We start from the raw sequence: 19,317 nt of genomic DNA, 5'->3' as shown, positions 1-19,317 counted from the left end.
TACCTACCATAATCTGGGTTCTGGCTGTCCAGCAACCCCCAGTTTTTACCTTCCAGATCCGCTACTGCAATTTAACTACCCCAACAAAGAATTTAAAGCCTTTCTATAGCCACAATGTTAACTAGAATCCACAACCTCTCTGATGCAGAAACGTTACCAGTCCCTCCTCTGCTGACTCTTGTGCAAAAGCTCACATGATAATGAAAGTGAGACCTTAACCTTTAATAAATTGATCTTGAATTGGAATTAACTTTTTTTTAGGAGCGCCAGGAAGCGAACAAAATTACAAAGCAACACTCAGTCCTAATCAACGAAGATGACTGGGTAGTTCTTAATGATGCAGGAAGACAGTGGTCCATGCAGTTTCATATACAAGAAAAGAAAACAGCCGCATTCTTACGTGCGCACCTAAAAATAAGAGAAGGAAAAACGTTAAAAAAAGAAAAAGAAAGAAACGAAGGTAATTTATATCGCAACGCATCGTTGAATCTTCTTGGGTTGAACACCCCCGCACCTCTGTAATTCTTCAAGGTTCCGTGATTCTTCTGGGACGGCCCACCACAGACACAACGATTTTTAACTTTTTTTTGTAGTCCAACTTTTCTTTTCTTTAACTCTTCATTTTTTTTTAATACACGCGGGATTCCCTCTGGGAAAGGATTTGCTGAGGGAATCCTGACAACAAGATACAAAATTCGCACGGAATTTCCACCTGTAATGTTATTTAATAAAACGTGCCAAGACTAGAGGGACGGCAGATGGACTTTCGTTCGCGCTCATGAACGTAACTGAAAGACCACGCTTCCGTCTGTCGGTGGTTTTGTAAGTGTCTGAGTGTGGATGTGTGACCGCATGAGAACCCTTTGAAGAAAAGGATTTTTTTGGAAGAAGATAACGTCCTTTCTAAGGATACCATTATGACAAGATTTGGCTTCTTATTTTTGTTGTTGGTATCTGTGGGCCAACTTCGAGCTGAAGATGACACTACTTCGAATACCGTCCTTCCAGGTAAGAATTTTAATCTATAGACTTAAAATGAAATTCAAACTGCTGATCAGCCCTCTCCGGTGGTCTAATGGTTAGAGGTGCCTTTGCTATACGGGGTACCGGGTTGATTCCCAGTGGGAGAGTTTTAAAATTTGTAAACTTTGCTGTTGTTTGGATTCCACTTTAAACTGCAGGTCCACTTCTCATATAGCCTCAATGTGGAAAGAGGCGCTAGACTTCAATCAAATTGTTAATTGTGGACAAGATTCCTTTAGCAATATCGAGGAAAACTGAAGGTAAAGTTGATCAAAGTATTGTGTCGACCAGTGATGATTTCAGATTTCCCTTGGCGGAACATTGCTACACGAGGGGTGGAAGTATTACTGCAAATACTTGCAGCCAGGCCCGTAGCCAGCCCGAAAATGTAGGAGGGGCCCGGTGGAAAATAGGGTGGGGCAATCCAAAAATATTAGTTCATTCCATATTATAGTTCGTTTGCAATCCTAGCGTGAAAATTTTAGAGGGGCCCAGTAAAAATTTAGGGGGGGCGGCCCCCCTAGACCCCCCTGGATACGGGCCTGCTTGTAACCCATGTTGAGGTCCATCAGATATATACTCCAGGGGAAATCCCCGCTCCCCGGAGTTACTAACTACAGTTGTACAGTGCTCCTTGAGTTGTACAGTGCTCAAAGCATCGAAGTATGAATCATTATCACATCACCTGGGGCTCAGAAGGTGGCTATGCCCTTTCTGCAAAATGATCTTGATCCCCCTTGAATCTGGATACCTGAAAACGAAACACACATTCTGATCACCCTACCCCTGAAGTTATATATGCAAATGGGAGCCGCTGTCTGTAACCCACATTTGTTTCTCCAGAGTGGGGTGTGTACCATCACTTCATTTCATATAACGAATGTATATTGAAAAGATTCTTCCCTTATCATTGAATCGTGTTTTCCAATGGCTGCATGGTTTTGTTCCAGCCTTTGGGTTTGATGGGTCAAGTTTGGTTTCTTGTAGCCACAAGTGGAATTTAGATCTTATGTTGAATTCTTAGTCCTCATGCCATAAAGCTTAGAGTTGCAAAAAAGGGATGTTAAACAGTAACTAATCAAACCAATTTTATTGGCACTGACGCCCAACGCCACCCGTCTCCTAAAGAAAATAAACTTTAGCCTAAGAGCCTAAAGGAAATAATCTTGAAACTTTGGATTGTTCTGATTCGAGTTCAACGTTTCTTTTTTCAGCGCCGAGGCTATATGATACGTGGGTCTTCAATTTAAGTGGAATCCGAACCACCATAATACGATCAAATTTCAATATTCTTCTACCAAAAGTCGAACCTAACATCCCGTACACCAAGGGCGCTTGCACCAGCCACTAGAACACCAGTACAGGCTTTGAACTGCCTTGATAGTCAATAGCATATTATTTATTTGAATCAAATGTCATTTAAAAGTGTCAATGAATTATTGGACGTAGCTACTTTTATTACATAATTTTTATCTCCAAGAAATTCCATGTTGGCCCAGTAGTACATCGCTCACCTCTCGTGTGAGAAACCCCTGGTCCTATGTCAATCAATGTGAATTTGCGATATACAACGTGATGGCACTTGAAGAAAGTCATATCCGTAAAAGATTCAATTTTGTTGCTAAAGACATGAGATGGATTATTATAGTTTCAGGAAGATGTATACAAAACTCAATACCTTCATTCCTTATCTTGCAGCGGTAAAATTGAAAGTTTTACTGATGTGACTTCATTCAAGAACCATCTAATATCTATATTCTTTTTTCCCCCCTGCACACTCTTAATCTGCGGGCAAATGATTGAGGTATATTCTTTTCTTCCCTGAGCTCCTCCGTGGCTAAGCGGTTAGCGTACGCGCCTTTGGCGTGGAAGACCCGGATTCGATTCCCGGCGGGAGCTCATGTGGTTCGGATTCCACGTTAATCAGTAGGTCCACGTCTCACATAGCCTCGCTACTGAAAGGGACGCTAAACTATAATCAACTCAACTCAACTCTTTTCTTCCCTCTGCTTATATTAGGCTAGCATATTTCTGCTCCTTCAAATGTTAGAGTGTGACTTATATTCAGGCTAATATGGTAACTATAGTGATCGCGAGAGGTCGTGAAGCTTGGCCTAAATTTAGTAATTACACCAGTCAATAGAAGGCGAGTATGTGTCCCGGTCGTCAACCCTTCTCCATGAAATTTTGTCAGTCTTGTTTCTCGCGCGCTACGGAGAACATATGGAGGTACAGTGTTGCCGGATTGCCGCTAAGTTTCGATTTGTTGTTATTGTTTTTTAATATTTTTGCTATCATTATTATTAACGCTTAATTCGAAAAATTGTTAGTGTTTGTGTTATAGTTTCTTACGTTCATTTTTTTTAGCTCCTTTGCCAAGTTTGGCAACGTTGTTGGTGTACTTCTGCTGTTTCACTTTTTCTTAAGAGTCTTCATCCCGGCGAAATTAAAATACCGCTAATTTTACAGTAATTATGTTATATCTTCAAATAGATAAAAGATAATTAAAATATGGAACAAGAGGGCCCTAGACAATATTATTTTGCGTGAGGTACCGTTATCACAAGTCACCTAGCGGCTTTCCGTTTTCAGCTGTTTAGAAACGCGAAAATAAATGCCGATTTTCAAAATGGCTCGAAATCGAAAGTAGATAAGTGAGTCGTGATAACGGTTTCTCATGTAAAATAATATTGTCTAGGGCGCTCTTGTTCCACTTTTTCAGTTATCTTTTATTTATTTGAAGATGTCACATAATTACTGTAAAATTAGCGGTATTTTAATTTCGCTGGTATGAAGACTCTTAAATATACTGTACGTTTAGAAGGCAGCTCAATGAATCGTACCAAATTCTTCCGATGCATTTCACGTGAGGAAAAGCAGCTTTTTGACTGGTGTAGAGCCCAGGCTTCACAAGTTGTCGCGATCACTATAATAAGATTTTTTTTTTAAACCTCTACTGTACTGCCAGTCGCTGGAGTGGTCGAGCGAGTTAAGAAATGAGAATGGAGACTAAGAAATCTATTGAAAGCGGGTTCGAATAACGCTCAGGGCATTTCTGTTGCAGACTTGCTTTCACTACTGACATGTGTTTCTCTATTATTATTCATTTCTCACCGTTTTCAGCCGAAAGGGCAGAACAATGGGAAGAACAAGTCTATTACAAACCAACTACAATCGTATCGCTGGGTGAAGCTTCATCCAATCACGCAGCACTATCGTCTAAAGCAGAAGAGAATGCGCTCGTCATTGGCTGCCGATGACTTCATGACCTTGAAAGCACTCGGGTGTTGCCACGTTACGCTAATAAGCAAAACTGCCTGGAAAATTCAGAAGTATGCGCTAAATGGCAACACAGCATTAACTCTACGTGCTTTCAGGTCAGCGAGGGTAAACAACTTGATGGGACCAAGCCGAGAATAATAGGGTCAGGATTTAAGGTTGCATTTGGTTCCGACCAAATCCATAATTAAGCTAAACGAGTTGAAACACATTACAGTGAGTAATCATACTTGATTTGTTATATTCATGTAGCTCAGTGCGTGGGTGAACTACTCGAGCTGTTGTCTTCTGGGAAACCTACAAGGGCTCACACGCAACTTAGGTAATAACAAATCAAGAACAATGCTTACCAGTAACCAACAAACATTTGAAGCTGGGAGAAGATAAAAGCATTCAAGAATCAACCTGGTTTGTCCTCCTGTCAATAAAAATTCTGGAATGAGAAAATAGTGGTTTCGGGACACTAATACTAGTTTTAAAAAAATAAGAAGCTCTCTCATGGTTAAGCGGTTAGTGTGCTTTCTTTAGCGTGGGAGCTCATGTGGTTCGGATTCCATGTTAAGCTGTTGGTCCACGTCTCATATAGCCTCGCTCTTAAACTCAAAATCAGGTGAAAACTACTTAAAACAGTAACTTGCAATGGATACTTAAGAAATGTAAACACTGTGTTCTCGAGATGTAAAAGCACTTATGTAGTTGATTTTAAGGAGTTGGCTTACCAAAAGTCCTTTATGCTGTTTACCCTATGTGTCCGTTCATTCAGAAGATAAAGAAATCCCAAGAACCAAATTATAGTTAACCCCTTCAGTGCGTAATTTTCAGATGCGAACCGCTGTAAAAAGTTAAGTTCTTTGTCATTATCACTAAAAGCGCTATCACCACTTTCCTCCGACTCCAAACCTGTTGACTCTAAATCTGTTTCAAAATCTCTTACATCAGAATCACTAATTAATAACTCTTCCTCGATGTCAGCATCGTTGAAATATCGTTTTGACGCCATTACTGTGCTGCCTGCTCTCAAACAAAACATAGAATGAAAACTGTATTTGACGAAGCACAAACTCTATTTTATAATTTCTTTCTCTTTCTTCTTCTTCTAATTAAGCAACAATTGAAACCAGCTGAGCGCAAACTAGCTAAATATTGACGGGATAACATTACTCATACTATGGGCAAGTATATTCGCCATACGCAATACAAAATGGCCAAAGCAAAATGAAAGCGTATATATACGCCATCCGCACAGCAGGTGCGTTTTGAAGATACGAGTTAACTCGCCACCCACACTGAAGGAGTTAATGGATCATCGTAAGTTTTGACCCGGATGTACAGGGCCGAAAGTTGGGATTCGACTCCGCAAATGGAAGTAATCTATCAACCAAAGATGGTAGAAATTAACATTTTTCCTTCTTTAACGTTGATCACTTTAGATTAAAAGCTGTAACATACAGCGAGAAGCAGTATCCTAAAATCGGTTAAGCGTCTCAAGGGTACATCTAATCCATCTTTAATTCTCTACTAGAACTAGAAGTGGTAGAAAGCAACTAAAATTCCCGGTTTGAAATTAAAGTGAAATGGAGTGGAATATTTAAGTTTAACGCCCCACGACTATGCCCTTCAGGCTAAAGGTCACGATGATTAAGGCAAAGGAATGGTGATGCAGAAACTGGTGGAATGATTAAGTGGGAGGAGAGGACTCCTTCCCAGAGAAAATCCACAGGCACAATGTTGCCAAGTAAGTTTGTGGTGGACAACATCATGTCTGTGGGTTTTCTCCGGGTACTCCCGTTTCCTCCCACATAATCATCGAACCAAGGCTTCAAAGGCAAGCGCTCTGCCACTGAGTCACGTGCTCCCCAATATCCGGTTTAAATACTAATCTACAGAGCAAAAAAAAAAAAAAAAAAAAAAGAAAAAAAAAAGAAAGATAATTATAGGAAGAAGCACAGGCACTACCTTCTCTATTAGCCTTTTCTATTAGCTCCCTCGTGGCTAAGCGGTTAGCCTACGCGTCTTTGTCGTGGGAGGCCCGGATTCGATTCTCGTCGGGAGCTCATGTGGTTCGGATTCCACGTTAATCACTAGGTCCACGTCTCATATAGCCTCGCTGCTGAAAGGGATGCTAAATTAAAACCAACTCAACTCAACCCTTCTATTCACAACCGGAAGTGGCAGCAATCAACCACTTCCGGTTTTAACGTTGATCGCTATGGAGTAAAAACAGTAATAGAAATTTAATCGATTGATCATCCCATGAATATATTCCATCTCTATTGTAATCTTTTTACTAAAACCGGAAATAGTAGGAATATACTCTTATTGTGCCTTTAATATTAGTTAAAAAAATATCACGCCATAGAAACCAAACTTTTCACATGGTATACACTTGACACTGTTAATTATTCGGACTTAGGAAATTTGTTTCGTAGTAGTACACGGAAACGACCATCAAACATTGGGAAGAGGGGTGTGTGGCGAATCTAGCTGGGGGCCTAACCCCCAGTTTTTTGAGTAACAAGATTAATTTAAGCTGTTATTTGTATATTTTTTGAAAGTTTATAGTAAACTCGTGATATACCTACTGTATCATAGTCTAGATTCTGGCTGACCCTCCACCAATTTTCATCTTCTAGATCCGCCTGTGAGGAGGGTGCTGATACCCAGGGCCGTACCGGGGGGGCGAGCGGGGCGACTACCCCGGGCACCGAATTAAGAGGGGCAAAAAATTCGGGAGAAAAAAGGAAAAAAGATACGAAAAATTGTCTGGAATATATGTATGCGTCGTATACTCTCGCCCCGGGCGCTAATTTTCCACGGTACGGCCCTGCTGATACCCAAGGCTCCGATGGCTTGTATCCCGCCTTTTTTAGTAGGTTCATGTTTCATTTAGCCCCGTTGGTTAAAACAAATGCTAAAATAGAACAAACAAACGTAGAATCACGAGAAATAACAATGTTGCAACATACGCTTACATGGCAAAAATCAAGTGACCTGGAAGTTCCGAACATGGTTTCATTGTATTAATAAAATTGAAAGAATTGGTAAATACATTAAATAATATATAAGCTTTAAAAAAAAAAAAGCAAACGTCGCTTTATTAACTTCCTAGCATTTCTTGTTTTTATATAATCATTTCTTCCTCAAAGAAAAATGAAAGAAAAAGTCATTTGCTCATGAGATTAAACGAAGCGTGACGAAAGAAGAAAAGGTCAAAAACTCTAGGAGGAGGCTTTATCAACACGCCACCAAGTTCAATGCCTTTTTAGGTATGCTCATTTTGTGTAGATTAAAAAGCCACTAGAATAAATAATCTCTTGTATGGAATGCCTTCAAAAGCATTAAGAGTAATTCTTTTCAAATTCTCTGATTATTTTATAGATTGAAGACTGCTGTTCACATGGTAAAAATTCTTTTCGTTTTGACTTAAGGGTCTTCACTACAGTGAAATTAAACTACCGCTAATTTTAGACTTTTTCTGTGATATCTTCAAAACAAATAAAAATATTCGAGAAGCAGAAACGTAGTCAACTAGACAATATTATTTTGCATGTGATACCGTTATCACAACTCATCTATCTTCTTTCGATTTGCAACTGTAGATAGATTTAGCATTTTTTGCGGGTTCTGTAAATAGCGTCATACCAAAAACAGTTAGGTGAATTGTGATAAAGTTATTACAAGTAAAATCTTTTGGTCTAGTTCACTACGTTTCTGCTTTCCGAATAATTTTATTTGTTTTGAAGATATTACAGAAAAACTCTAAAATTAGCGGTAGTTTAATTTCACTGTAGTGAATACCCTAACTATGTGTTCAGTTCTCTACAAAGCAAACAGCAGAGTGACGTCTACAGCACGTGAAGGAATTTGGCTTCTATGACGTCATATTTTGTCAACTAATATTTAAATCGAAGTAGTAGTGAATTTCTATCACTTTCGGTTTTAATAGAGACATTAAAGTAGACATCGACAATGGTGCCCATCAGGGGAGGCAAGGAGGGGCGCTCGCCCCCTTTAGAGGAAATTGTACTTACGAATATCGAAAATTCAATAGAATTTTTACATTAGTTACAGGAAAATTTCAAATTATTTTTGAAACGTCGCTTATACTTCCCCCCCCCCTTGGAAACTACAACATGGGCGCCCTTGGACATGGAATCTATTCTTGGGACGCTTAATTGATTGCAGAAAACTGTTTCTTGTTATGTATTACAGATTTTACTAGAGGGAATGGTGGCTTACTGATAGAGCGCGTATCTCTGGAGACTCTGGCTCAATCCCCGTCCAAGTATCTTTATGGTGAACAACAATGTGTCTGTGGGTTTTGTCGGTGTGCTCCCGATTCCTCCCGCTTTCTCATTCCATCAATTTTTTCGTCACCATTCACTTGCTTTAATCATCGTCTCCTTAACCTAAAGGGTGTAAATGTGAGACGTTAAACTGAAAGATTTTAATTTACAGATTTAACTCCATATCAATTATATAATGTTAAAACCGGAAGTGGTAATAGTTTAACACACAAAATAATCCATATCGATTTAACCGTTTTAAATTCCTGCTTTTTAAACGTAAATACCGTACTTTCAGTCAAACGGCTAGAGTATCATGGTAGAGCTAGAGCATTTATCGTAGGATCATGGCTCATACCTCGTTTTCTTCATAATAGAGCAACCTTCAAAATTTTACAATTTACATTTCCCTATCATTCTCTGAAGCCGGAAAGTTTGAGAGAAATCGGAATTTTTCTCTGATTTTCTTTAAAAAAAAAAAAAAAATTGAGTTCCTCTGGAGCCTCCTGTGTTAACGCAGAGATCTGAAAATCAACTGCAAATACTAAGGGTTGTACTAAATGTGTGTACAAAATTTCAAGCTTCTATCTTGAATAGTTAGGGCGCGAACAATGTTTACCAATGATCCCCACAGTTTCCCAGATTATTGCAAAAGATACTAATCTGAGGTTAAAAAAAAAATCCTGAGACATCCCTATTTATCTATCCTAGGACCATATTTTGTACCTTATTCTCTTCAGAATAGAGCATCCTTTTAAATGGTATCATTCACATGTCTCCATAATGCACCGGAGGCGGGAAAAATCGCGAAAACGAATTTTTTGGGGTTAAAATATAACTTTTCTTTACCTTTTTTGCCGCTCTGGACCCCGCTGTGTTAGCGCAGAGATCTGAAAGATATCTGATAAATACTGCTGGGTAAATTGAATAGCTTATTTGTGCAAAATTTCAATCTTCTAGGTGCAAAAGTAAGCCCGCCAAAAATAACAAAAATAGACCTAACAAAAATTATATTTTTTTAAACTTATGACGTCATCACCTCTTATGTCTCGACGCAGAAAGGCGTGAAACCACACGTAACGTGTTCTACAATACCTCTAGACTTGAGAAAACAAAAAGTCCGAAGTAAAAAGCTTTATCGGTTCTTTTTTAATCTAATAATGAAGACACTACTTTAGTGCTTAAAAATAGATACTACAACTCCAGAGTTAAAAGACGCTTATTGTAATCTCTTATCGTTTTGGTTTTATATACAGTATATCAATATTGAAATTGGAAGTGTGGCTTTCTATCACATTCGGTTTCAGTAGACAATTATGGAAGGAGATGAAATGAATTCTTGAGACGCTTAATGTATTCTCACTATATATTAATGCTTTTGGGTCTTAGCGATCAATATTTAAACCAGAAATGATTTATTACCACTTTTGGTTTGAACATTAGCTCCATCGACGAATTCAATTCCCAACTTCTTACTCTCTACATCAGCGTTTCCCAACCGGTGTGCCGTGAATGGGTCACTGGTGAGCCGCGAGGGAATCGAACAAAATTATTAATTTTATAGCAATCAAATTGCAAAACATAGCGAAAAATTTATATTTGTATTTCACATTACTATGAATCTACAATTTTAAGTTTCGTTAGAAAACCGAGTTCAATATTCCATTGCAATTGCTTTCTATTTTAAAATTAGAATGAAAAATAAGCAAAATGATTTACCACAGGATAAACCAGTGATAGAGCTTCCTTCTCTGTGAGAAGGAGATCAATACAAGGTCTGTATGATAAGTAATGAGACTCGCCGCGCCGCGGCGCGCGTGTCGCTGGAGCGGGTTTGTCGGTGATGGAGGATGTAGGGGGGGGTCCGAGCAAAGCAACGCACCGCGCGTCAGTTGGCTCCGAGCCTTAGTGGAGCGCGGACAAGCCTTGGACAAAGCCCTTGTGAACATTCTTGTCACGGCGGAAAATCAACAAACATGGAGGGTTCCATCGAACAGCGTTATGCGATCAAATTTTGCGTTCGCCTGGGGAAAACGGCTACTCAGACGCTTTCTCTCATCACGGAGGCCTACAAAGAGGAAGCCCTATCCAAAGCCCAGGTGTTTCGTTGGCACAGTGCGTTCCGGAACGGCCGGGAAAGCGTTGAGGATCTGGAGAGGGCTGGACGCCCGACAACAGTGACTACGGACGAAACTGTGGCAAAAGTGAGGGATCTCCTGAACTCAGACCGTCGATTATCGTTGAGATTGATTGCTGATGAACTCGATATGAACCACACAACAGTGCACAAGATTGTGACGGAACAATTGGGAATGAGAAAAATCTGTGCGAAACTGGTGCCGCGAGTGTTGACTGACGAACAAAAGCAACGACGTGTTGATTGTTGTCAGGAACTGTTGAACCTCATGAACAGTGACCCTAACTTTGAAGATGACGTCATAACAGGTGACGAGTCGTGGGTGTTCCAGTACGACCCTGAAACGAAACGTCAAAGCGCGGAGTGGCACACTCCTGCGTCCCCGCGCCCCAAGAAGGCCAGAATGTCGAAGTCAAAGGTGAAAACAATGTTGATTGTTTTTTTTGACAATGTGGGGGTGGTCCACAAGGAGTTTGTACCCCAAGGACAAGCCGTCAACGCCGCCTTCTACAAACAAGTCCTTGAGAGACTGCACAGGAGCGTCAAGCGGAAAAGACCGGCGATCGCTAGCCGGTGGAAGTTGCATCACGACAATGCCCCTGCCCACACCGCCTTCTTAGTGACCTCCTTTTTGACCCGGATTGGGGTGGAAGTCCTTCCACAACCACCCTACAGCCCAGATGTGAGCCCGGCCGACTTCTTCCTCTTCCCGAAGCTGAAGCCACGCTTGAAAGGAACCCGTTTTGCAGACGTCACAGCCATCCAAGCAGCCGTGACCACATTTCTAAAGGACATGCCGGCTGCTGACTTCCAGGGGGCGTTTGCAGCGTGGAAACATCGATTGCAGAAGTGCATCGACGCAAGAGGAGAGTACTTCGAAAGCTTTTAAGTCCCTGTACAGATCAGATCAATAAAACAATGTTTCCAGACCTGGTCTCATTACTTATCATACAAACCCTGTAATCACAGAAAAAATACCACTGTATTTTATATTTACAAATAATAATATCTATAGGCCTAAGTCTGCCGCGAGAATATAAGTAACACCTATAGTGTGCCGTAAGTTAAAAAAGGTTGGGGAACGCTGCTCTACATTGTGGCCAAAATTTGTAGTGATCGATCAAGTAATTGTTCAGATTTTGTCTCCCGGATGAACGGACACACGACACACAGACTAAATACAGGGTCAGGGACAAACACCTGCCGTATTTGGAGAGGGCGCTGTGTGAGTTGTGATGGGGATATGGCTGCAGAGGGTGTATCAACCGATAGCGATATACATGCTATTTTCAGTAGTGACAATGGTCGGGACCAGTGAGTATCGTGCGTTTGTTTTGGAGGAGTATATTCATAATGGTGGTTCGGACTTGGCCAGTATGATTCTGTTCCGGACAGAGAAAACTATTGAAGTTTGGGTATCAAATATCAGAGCAACAGGTTCTGCACTAAGAGAAAAGTTGCGTGACTTACCTCGGACCGTAACAACGCTTTGGACCGCTTTGGACATTGTTGGATGGATGCTCTCACATACGCCTCATTTTCCGGTGTTGTCTGTTCTCTCAAGAGAGTTGTCCGATGAAAGCATGAACTTCAAAATCCAAGGTGAAAATTATCTCGAGGAATTGTTCGACGGAAATTCGTCACCCTGGTCAGTTAGTGATACGGACATTGTACCTGAGGTCCTCAAATAAATGCTCGCCAGAATTCGTCGTATCAGACCTGCATTTTACGAGTTCAGTAAAAGATATCTACTGCACCACAATGCATCAACCCACGCCAGTTTGCTTGTGTGCCAATTTTTGGCCAAAATATTTGAACAGCCTGTATTCGCTTGAGTTTGCCCCAGCAGACTTCATGCTCTTCCCTCCGTTCATATCTCTCCTCAAAAGAGGGCGTTTTCAGGATGTGGCGTAGATTCAAATGTGCATTACGGCAGTGCTATACACATTCCAGTGAACGTCTTGAACACATTCCTTCGAGTGTGTGGCGCGGAAAAAATATGTATGCAGTAAACTAACAAGGTAATAAAATTTTCTGGCATCGTTAAGTATATTAATTCGAGGTAGTTTAGGAACTTATTGAGCGCACTGTGAGTGTATGTATGAGTACCATATAACCAATTCTCAATAATCAGTCCTAAAATTTTCACAAGTTATATCCTGTCTTTTTTTTTAACATCTGTGAATGGCATAGACATGTGACAATAGACAGGGTCTAATATTCTTAAAATTAACAATGTAAAACGTCTGTATGAATAATTTCATTAAAGTACTGTACAGACCGTGGTAGATGTTGTTTTATAGTCTAAAAGCATTTTCTACTATTTTCTTGATGATACTTCTTGTAAAATCGTTCCATTCAAAATACAAATGGATGTAGGTACGCAAAAGAACCCAACCCATTGCGAGGAGGAACAGAGAAAATCGCGCCCGATGTACAAGAAGGAATTAAGAAAATTGGGGCTAAAAGAATATTACAATTAAAGAAAGCTTTCTTAGTTATATTCACTGATTGAAACAACACGAACTTGGACAGAGACAGAATTCACGTAATCTTTCCATCTTTCTTCCTCTTTCTTTCTCTCCTACCCTTTCTCTTTATTTATCCCTAGTATCAGCGACAACTTGCAACCGCTTGCTGTAAGCTTGCATTAGAAGTTGGCAAGCTTACATTCGGCTTGATTGGAAAGCGTGCAAGCATGCCGCAAGCTGGATTCCAGCAACGTAGTTACACATGGGGGCAACCTTGCATTCAGTGTTCCATTCAAGCCTGACACAAGCGTGTTATGCTGGTGGCAAGTCAATAACCAATAAAAGGCCAGTGATGCTATGACGCTCTGCGAAGGATCTAAAGAATCGTTTGCAAGTGCAACAAAAGGCAGTTTTTTTTTAAAGCACGCGTTGAAAGGGCAAACATAGAAAGCCAAATGCCAAACACGCGCCAACTGGCCGTAAGCTCACTTGCTACTTGGGATTTCTCCCTCCAGGTTATATGGTTAGCTTATGTGTTTTCGGTGCGGAAGAACAGGATTGATTGATTGATTGATTTTAACGTCCCGTTCAGCAGCGAGGCTATATGAGACGTGGACCTACTGATTAACGTGGAATCCGAACCACATGAGCTCCCGCCGGGAATCGAACCCGGGACTCCCACGCCAAAGGCGCATACGCTAACCGCGTAGCCACGAAGGAGCTCGCGGAAGAACAAGATTTCATAGGCGGATCTAGAGGGTAAAAATTGGGAAGGAGCAGCCAGAACCCAACAATGATAAGTATATCACGAGTTTACTATAAATTTTAAAAAATAGCTTCAATTATTTTCTCACTCAAAAAACTAGGGGGACCTAGGCCCCCTGCCCCAGGTTAGAACCACCACAGCCGGGTTCAATTCTCTGCTAGAGCTCGTGTGGTTCGTATTCCACGTTAAGCCGTATGCCTATGTTTCATGTAGTTTCCACGCTGAAAGATATATTATTCTAACCCTTCTGTTTAATCTCTTTTGAAAGCACAAAATAGTGAATAAATGCACTTTCTCGCATCATCGATATATTTGGATAATGGCTAAGAACAAGATACAAAAAAAAAAAAAAAAAAAAAAAAGTGATAATGGAATGACGATATAGGCACTTTATCTCTGGATTAGGATTAAGAATTAGATGTTTAGGCTTTCGGCGTCTACGGCCATATTAACTCGTCACAAATATGAGAATGGCGTTACTCGGTGATCACGCTGCCCGGGAAATTGGAGAGGAACTAAGAAAGGGAGGAAAAAGGAAGCGACCTGGGCCAATTATGTTAGGTACGATTCCCGCATTTCCCCAGTGTGAATGAGGAAAATCTCGGAGAAACTAACTCAGAATTCCTAGCCTGAAAAGTCCGTTATATGTTTTCGACCGCGTGTCGCCACCGGGAATCGAATTCAGGATCGCTCGCACCAAAGGCGAGAGCGTTAGCGAATACTCTACGCGGGACCACACTTTATCATTAGAACTATGATCTGATTGAATAAATTAGTAAACAAATATATATATCTAAACGAAACAAACTTACTATATATCTACTTTGAAGAAGAAAGTATACTTTAATAAATAAGATGAAGCAAAGGATATACAGCGAATACCGCCGCATACCTTCCACTACAGCTCCAAATATAAATGTACATTTCATATGTTTTCTTTTGTTTTCAGGAGTAACGAACACCGAGACATCAAGTTTTCCAGAAAACACTCCATCATCACCAAGCTTGAGAAGGTCGTCCAGTGCCCTTATTCCAGTCCCCGACGGTGGAAAGGTCACCTACCTTTTTGACTTGAAGCCAGTACTTCAATACCCGTCGGTTCGAGGGGTCAGCAGCAACTTACAGAATAACGCTGAAACTACTCCGCAGCCTAGCAAAATGAAGTCCCTGAAAAATTTAGTCCTGGAACCCAAAATCAGACAGAAGAGGACTTTCAGGTGCAAACGATGCGGATATGGTGGGGGAGGTTGGGGAGGAGGAGGAGGATGGGGCGGCGGGGGTTATTATGGTGGTGGGGGTCACCATGGTGGAGGTTGGGGCGGAGGTTATTCCGCTCCAATAAGGGTTGAAGTTATTAAAGTGGTGAAAGTACCGACGTACGTTGGAGGCGGCCATCACGGGGGTGGTTATGGTGGAGGAAATTTTGTGTCTGGAGGCCATGGTGGTTATGGAGGTCATGGTGGTTATGGAGGTCATGGTGGTTATGGAGGTCATGGTGGTTGTGGGTATGGGGGAGGATGTGGAGGTGGTGGCTACCCTTCAGGAGGTTACGGTGGAGGCTACGGAGGAAGCGGAGCAAATGCCCATGCATCTAGCTATGGGGGTGGTTGGGGAGGAGGCGGAAGTTATGCCTCCAGTCACGCGTACAGCTCTGCCTCCAGCTCTAGTGTTGGTTATGGTGGAGGACCTTCGTATGGCGGAGGAGGTTGCCATACATGTGGGTGGTAAGTATAACACTTGTACTTATCCTTCATGCAAACTATCTACATTAAATCGTTTAAATATTGTCTCATATTTCCCCTTTTTATAAGGTATTTAAGCATTGACGTTACATATGTGTCATTGTCATAGTTACCGCTAAACTTAAGTCTAACTAGCTTGTACTGTATCAAACTATAATTATGGCTGTTAAGCTAACTGACACGGATGGGTAAGCTAAGTGAATGATGATAGAAGAATTGGTGGAATGAGCAATTGGAGGAAATGGGAGTAATCTGAGAATACTCGATGTTATCCACCGCAAACTTGCTTGGTCGGGAATCGAACCATTGACCCCACTGAGTACAGTGCCTCCCCTAGACAAGATGAAAGGGATAAAAAGGAAATATAACATTTTTACTAACCACAAAAGGAGAATGCATTTGTTACTGTTTTTATTAACTTGTTAGCTTGAAATTTTGTTTGTTGTGTACAAAGTAAACCAGAAACTAGAAGTTAAAGAAAAAGGAAAAAAGAAATCAGTCTACAGTTAGATTCACAACTGTTTACATTATACACCTGAAAATTGCCTTCTTTCTTTAACTTTAAAAACAGTGTGTTTTTCTAACCTTTTTATACTCCACATGTAGGAGGGGCGGATCCAGGGGAATGATCGGAGCGATCGCTCCCCCCTGAATACAAAACTTTCTTATTTTATATATAAATAAAACCCATCCCAGAGTTTGGAGCTCTTAAAAATAGCTCTAAGTAGCAGTATTACAACCCACCGCTCCCCCCAAAAGTCCGTCCTGGATCCGCCCCTGACATGTAGGGTCTATAAATTGAGAATTATATTAAATTTCAAGTACTCTATGTTTAAGACTTTTAGGATATAATAACAAAAACTTCCTTATGTTAAATATTACTTTTAAGCATGCGTTAAAGCATTTTTTGATACTTGTTTCAAAAGGGGAGAATTGAGGTGAGAGGAGAGATGAGATGCAGGTTCGAGTTATTACAATAATCCGTAATCTCTTAATCTTATATCGAAACCTCTTAAGGATAACTAACTGTATGGCCTATGACACCCAAAGGCTCAATGCCGCGTTCACAAAAGGTCTGCATTGACTTCTATCCTTAGCCAACTGGATGCAGTTTCTACTTTGTATTCCTATCTCTGCCAGATTCATCTTAATATTGTCCTCCCATCTGCGCCTAGGTCTTCGTAATGATCGTTCTCGGATTGGGTTTCCAATTAAAACTTTGAAAAGTCCCCACTTTCTTCCCTCTTGGATCCAATTAATCGTTTCAGGATTTTATTCTCAAATACTTTCAGTCTACGCTCTTCCCTCAGAGTAAGCGACCATGTTTTTAACTATACTCTTCAGGTTAGACATATAAAATTTGGTATTTGAGATTTTCATATAAAATATTAAAGGTGTTTTTTTTTTATTTTTTTTTAATTTTATTTTTATTTTTATTTATTTATTTATTTATTTATTTATTTGATATTTGACATAAAATGCAAGGAAGGGAGAAGGGGTTTTACTGTAAAATGCCCGAACGAGATCAGGCGCTGGAATTTCGTACTAACTTCGAATTGAGAAAGGCGCAGAGGGAACAATATACGACGTCACAGTAATACTACGTAGAGGCATTTGCATGTTTCAATTCTGCAAATCAATCTCGTTTCAAACAAAGAATCAATCTCGTTTCAATTCTTCCTGTGAAGAAGGATGGCCCATAAAGCTTCGTTGTGCACATGGCAGCAAAGACGTTCAAATTTTGGAGAAACTCTGACATGCTCAGTGATTCGCAGACAGCATTTCGAGCCCGGGTGTCAATATAATGCCTATTGACTTTGCCGTTCATATGGAAGGCCTCCTCATCACTGAAGACTACCCTGGTCCTAAAACCATCACTTTCTCAGGAATCGCAACATGTGTACACTGAAGACAGTGCCAAGTTTTATGTCTCCTTCATTGAGTGCCTGCACAAGTTGCAACTTGTAAGCCTTGAATTTCAAACGCTTACGAACAACATCCCAGACTGTTGAGCGGGGCAATTCTAACTCACGGCCCGCTTTAAAAACTGATTTCGTAGGCTTGTGTTGGAACGATTACCAAACTCTATTCACTGTGTCCTCTGAATGCGAAGAACGGTCCGTGCTTTTGTCTTTGCATAGGCAACAATATTTTTGTATGAATGGTGTATGCCAACGCTTAATGGAATTCTTGTCAGGTGGATCGACCCCAAACTGTCGCCAAAAGTTGCGTTGAACTGTGGTAACAGACATTGTTTTTTCGTATTCCACAGCACAAAATGCCTTATGTTGTTATGTGGACGCTATCTTGAAAAAATTGTGGTCTTGGAAAGGGGCTCTTTCAATCAAAATTTGGAGTATCTAATAGCAATTCCTTGTCACTGACACCTCTCTCCACACACTAGGCACCCAGAAGAAAATAAAGAAAAAGATATAATATTTTTCGGACAGCCTGAACTTTGATATTCTCAACTTTATCGAGAACTATACTAGTTTTTGCACGATGTATTGTTTTTTCTACTCACATCAATAATATAATATCTATAAATTAGTACGCTCTGAACTTTCCCTTCCTCTTAAACACTTAAAATATTGTAGAATTTATAAATAACACAGTGGATACAAATAAATTATAACTTATTTTATTTTTATTCTATTTTACAGGGGCAAGAAACGATAGGAAGTGAAATACGTACAGGATCATTGATTCATCTGAATTCTAAGAGCAACAGCGACGCCAAAAATGACAAATTCAGCCATGTATTTGAAATCTCAAATAACTTTGTGTTCATAATCGAGTGTGAGAAAGATTTTGTGAAATGCTAACGAAATAATTTGCTAAAAACATTTATCTGTTTTTAAAGCAATTATTGTTATGTGTTACAATTAGTGTCAACTTATTTTGTATATTTTGAAATAAAAATAAGGCTTTAAGTACAAATATTAATCATTTGTTATGAAAGTCAATTACTTGATACGCGTTTACACTGCTTTAAGTTTAATAAATACTTTTTTTAAAATTCTGCTACAGGCGGTCATTAGTAACTTAGTTAACAACCTTTCAGATATAACCAGAGATGAACTAAACCTTGATCAATTACCAATTAACCAACCACCCACCGTGACCCATGATCCACTCTGACCCGCTACTCACCAAAACCCACTGTCATCAACTCTGACCCGTGATCCACGCCCTCCTCTCTACTGACTATAGAAATGAAACGAAATGAAATCTTAGAGTTTTACGTCCCACAGTTATGCCGGTTAGGCTGAAGCAGACGGTGATGATGAGTAATGAATGAAATGGTGGAATGAAGAAAGTACGAGGAAACGGTGTTTGTCCACCACAAAGTTCGCTTGCTGGGGGCTGGGATCGAACCCGGGTCCCCAAGCACCAGAGGTGAACGCTCTACCACTGAGCCACCGCGGCCCTACTGACTACAGAGTTTAAACTTGTACGAGTAATAAAACAAGGCTGTATAATTATCACTAATCGGAGTTTGAATTCCTATGTTCAATCGCTCATGCACTGCTTCGTTACAATATCATTGGATCTTCAGTGGCTCGGTGGCTCAGTGGCAGCCGGTGGGTGTAGCCGAGCGGTCTAAGGAGTT

At 40.5% G+C, this 19,317-nt stretch overlaps 1 protein-coding gene across 2 annotated transcripts; it reads left to right on the top strand.

Annotated features, from left to right (window-relative positions):
- Positions 1 to 475: 475 nt before the first annotated feature.
- Positions 476 to 18,698, top strand: LOC145683685 (uncharacterized). 2 transcript variants are annotated; one of them, XM_081755041.1, is made up of 3 exons: positions 476 to 1,008; positions 14,912 to 15,179; positions 18,368 to 18,698. In XM_081755041.1, exons 1-3 carry the CDS (start codon positions 918 to 920, stop codon positions 18,381 to 18,383), a joined length of 375 nt encoding a protein of 124 aa, XP_081611167.1. In that variant the 5' UTR covers positions 476 to 917; the 3' UTR covers positions 18,384 to 18,698. The 2 variants fall into 2 exon arrangements, with proteins under 2 accessions (XP_081611167.1, XP_081611168.1); XM_081755042.1 differs by lacking the exons at positions 476 to 1,008; positions 14,912 to 15,179 and adding an exon at positions 15,240 to 15,686.
- Positions 18,699 to 19,317: the final 619 nt, after the last annotated feature.

This window comes from Thermobia domestica, chromosome 4 (genome assembly GCF_964235325.1).
Source record: "Thermobia domestica chromosome 4, izTheDome1.hap1.1, whole genome shotgun sequence".
Lineage (NCBI taxonomy): Eukaryota > Metazoa > Arthropoda > Insecta > Zygentoma > Lepismatidae > Thermobia > Thermobia domestica.
The sequence above is the reverse complement of the archived record's forward strand: the minus strand, read 5'-3'. Positions and strand labels throughout refer to the sequence as shown.